The 4075-nt window shown below is 44.7% G+C and overlaps 1 protein-coding gene across 1 annotated transcript; it reads right to left on the minus strand.

Moving 5' to 3' along the window:
* Positions 1-1004: 1004 nt before the first annotated feature.
* On the minus strand, positions 1005-1358 carry LOC124671950. Its single transcript, XM_047208266.1, has one exon. It carries the CDS (start codon positions 1356-1358, stop codon positions 1005-1007), a length of 354 nt encoding a protein of 117 aa, XP_047064222.1.
* Between the last annotated feature and the right edge of the window lie 2717 nt (positions 1359-4075).

A 4075-nucleotide genomic window follows, 5' to 3' on the forward strand; every position in this document is an offset into this window, starting at 1 on the left:
AACGCCGCCACGCACTGTAGTTTCGGCGTCGATGAGGAGTTGAGGACGGGTCCTAGCCCACCCTAGGCTAGCAGTGCACATGGCAGTGCAAGGCGGGCAGGGCACCCTCTCCCTCTCCTTATCCTGGCATTCAGGGCATGCTCGAGCTCGGGTACGACCACGGATGATTGAATTCCGAGTTCATCGGCTGGCCTGACTGCGACACACACAGGCGCAGAATGTACAGAGCGGAGTCCGGCGTCAATCGCGGATCACCCGGCCTCTGGTCCCGTGCCGTACGCCGGAACAGGGAATTTAAGCAGGTCTGCCGAGCGTTTTTTGCTTGCAGACCACGAAACTTGTGCAAGTTTTGCTTCTAGTCTCCGCCATCTGGGAGCATGGAGAAAACTCGAATGTATGTACCCCGGCGAACAAGCAAATACTCCGAGAATAAATCACGGAATGATGGAGCGATAATCAACCGGCAGCACAACGTACCCGAGAGTCCGGATCACAAGTAAACTGGCATTACTGGAGACATTGAAAAAGCCCCCTGAATCCCTGATCGCCAAGTTTCCCTGGTGAAATTTACAGAAGTTGCAATAATGTTGCTCATGAGCTATGTCAGTAGAGAGTTGAGTGGTGGTGTCTGGTGTGTAACTGAGTGCGGCCCCGTGCTGCGCGTCGAGACGGGCTTGGAAAGATTGTAACTGAATCACAGAAACTTTGTTTCTAGTTTCTGTTCTTTCTTTGTTTCTTCTTTCTGAATCTAAAAAGGATTTGTAGCTTCCACACGATTCAATATGGAATTGCAATCATCAAACTCCCTTGCGCTTTGGAAGCGAGAGCATTGTCAAAAACTAACGAGATAAGTAAAGGAAATCCAGAGAAAGAGCAGCGAATGAAAGCATGCAATCTTCAGAGTTTCAGACACCAACAAACCGCCTGTGTAGCGGTAAAAAATGGTTACATATTAATTTACTGCTCAATTGGGCAGCAGTGATATGTACATACACCGTAAGCAGCTAGCAGTCTTGTCCCGCCCGCGGCACCAGCACGGCCGGCACGAACGGCGCCGCGAAGCACGGCTCCACGCCCGTCCACGGCGGCGGGGCGTCGGAAACCCTGGGCGGCCCCGACAGCACCGCCACGCAGATCCCGGCGAGCCGCCACATGGCGTTGCTGAGCCACCGGAGCTTGATCCGGCCCCGGAGGCCGCGGGCGCAACCCGCCCGCCGTACGCCGGCGTCGCCGTTTCCGAGCCGAACGACGTGGACCTTGCGGCGCGGCAGGCGGAAATGCGCGGCGGCCCGGCGCGGCAGGCGGAAATGCGCGGCGGCCCGGCGCGGCACGACGCTGCACGGCGGCGCCTCCCCCATTCTTCCTCTCGGTTTGCCTTCGCTTTCTTGGTTGGTGCAGGCAGTGCTCAGCTGGATTGTTGCCTTGTGGTTTTTGTTTTTCTCAGCCGCTCTCGAGTTCGCGCGTGGTTTATAAAGAGGTGTGGAGGTCCAGGGATGCGGTGTATGTTTGGTGATTTGCTCTGCATGTGCAGAGTTTTTAATGAAGCGAAATGGGAATAGAGAAAGAAGACATGCAATTCAATTATTCTCATCTAGAAATGCTTGCTCTACTGGTTGGCAAATGCTGCACTTTTGAAATTATAAATAGTACTAGTAGTATTTCAAATGAAAAGAAAAGAAATCACAGTATGAACATTTCTGTAGGAATCTGTGTATGAGTGTATCTTTTGGTGATTGATAGTCAATTTTTAGTAGAGTCAAGGCTGTTCATTTAGTAAGCACTACCTCCGTTTTAAGATATAAGCTTTGGTTAGCTCTCTAAAAAAGCTTATATTCCGGAACGGAGGTAATATCTTTCAAAGAACCACGGAGAATTGCACTCGGTTTACTTTTGCCAGAAAAAATACTTCACATACCACTGTCCGATAGAAAAATCTACCGGTGCATGTAATGTGTCGATGTTCAGAGAGCTCATAACTGTTGCTAGAGGTGAACCATATTCTCTGAATTATGCAACCTTATACTGTCTCTGCCAACAATTTACCCTGCATTTTGGGTTTGGTTAAAGTCAAACATCATAAAGTTTGACCAATCATATCGATAGAAATATCAACTTCTATAACACTAAATATTTTATAATACAAGAAAGGTTATAATAATTCAAATAATATTTATTTTACATTGTAGATGTTGATATTGTCTCTCATATAGTTAGTCCAATTTTTTTTACTTTGACTAAGCCCACAATGCAGGGTAATTCAAGAGTATATCAAGTGGTAATCGTTCTGTTTGGTCACTTATTGTTTGAACATTAATGGCAGTTAGGACTTGCATGAGAATGGCATGGAGTGTGAGCTAGCCAAACGTATGTAATCAGCTAAGAAGTCACATTTATACAAATTAAGTACACGTGTAGCATACAGTGCAGGTCAAGTTCGAAGATAGAACATTAACGCATACTCTAACCATAATGTACTCCAAAGTAAAGACTGATTTGACAAAAAAGTATTGCCGTCGACACTCTCTTTTCGGTTCATGCTCAGATGCTTCATGCTTGTCTGTACACCATGCTCTTGACACACGTACAGGCAGTTAGTAGTGGTTCAAACACGTTTGTCAGGACAGACCATGCTCACGGTTGGTGAAACAAAAAGGGAGAAGAAAATAAAATGAAAAGCTGCTCAAATGGAAAAGGTAAGGAATTCCAGAAGACGACCATGTGCATTCACCCTTCTTTTTGTACGACCACAACTTATTCCATTTTTTTGGTACGAATATGTTCCCTTTTGTAGAATGTATCAGAGTTCACCCGTTTATTTCTGTGCAGAAAACAAAGCTCTGCTGTTGTACATAGTAGCAATGTTGCTTCAAAAGAAAAGGAAAGAATAATTTTTTTGGAAAAACAACCGTCCATAATTGAGCAGACAATGGTGTCATTCACATTTTAGAAAGAAATGTTTCTTCATCTGTATTTTCTATAAACATTCAGCACACATTGTGTATAACAGTATACGGCTTGAGCTCATCAGCTGCGTAGACCGGAATTAAGAGGGACAGCAGATGATTGGACTAGAGTAGGGTTGGTGCAACACACACAAAAAAAAAAAGAAAATCTAACTAGTAGGAGCACTATCCACCACTGCCATGTTTAATCGATTTATTTCTTTATACTTGAACGATATATGCAGATTTGAGAACATCCCATCGTCCCATGACGACACAGAAAAGGATCCTAAGCTTGTCTGCATCCCATTTTTGCCTCGGTAGTTTAGCGCGTGTAACTGTGTGAGCAAGAATGCTATCAACAGAAAAATGGTGATGGGTCGTCGGAGAAAATGTGTTGACTGGTGAGTGGTGAGGCCACACGCAGAAGCAGAAAGGGAGTCGACGGGCCCGTCAGATTTCATCTGTTCTGGAAATGTGGTATGAACACTCAGCAGTTCGTCGTTGCTTCCTTCATTTTGTTTATCATAAGGAGTGGTGTGGCTGTGGCCCGCTTAATTTTGTGAAGGCGCACCAAGAAATCCAACCTGAAAGTGTCCTCTGAATGCTATTTTATCATTCTAGGTTCTGAAAGTGTCGGTAGTGTAGGTTTATCAAATATTCTAAGATGATTGATGAACCGATCGGTTAGGTACCTTGTTTGCCAATATAATGAGAAGTACTTCTCTTACTACATGCTTGGTACGTTCTGAACTCATTCAAATTCTAGTTTTGTCCGAAGTTAAACTTTACTAAGCTTGACTGAATTTCTAAAGAAATGTGTCAAATATGTACGGCGTCAAATCGCTGCTGCCATCGGATGCTCAACGGACGGACTACAGCCATCTATGTCCCTCTGCAGTTTTTTGCACTAAGTCAGAGGATCTCGTTCCAAAGGCTACCCTAAAAAAAGGTGAATGCATTCTAAAAAATAAGTGAAATGAAGATGAAGGGTTACATAGTTATAGAATTTGGTGAACTGAATAACAAGACAAAAAAATTCCTAAAATAAAGACATAATAATGTTTACACTGGACATGCTGATCAAATTGCACGCAATAGTACGGTGACATCGGGCCGACACCGGATGCAAT

The sequence above is a fragment of the Lolium rigidum genome, chromosome 7 (assembly GCF_022539505.1).
Source record: "Lolium rigidum isolate FL_2022 chromosome 7, APGP_CSIRO_Lrig_0.1, whole genome shotgun sequence".
Lineage (NCBI taxonomy): Eukaryota > Viridiplantae > Streptophyta > Magnoliopsida > Poales > Poaceae > Lolium > Lolium rigidum.

Coding starts and splice junctions, on each gene's coding strand:
- LOC124671950 (XM_047208266.1), bottom strand. CDS start 1,358: ATGGGGGAGGCGCCGCCGTGCAGCGTCGTGCCGCGCCGGGCCGCCGCG.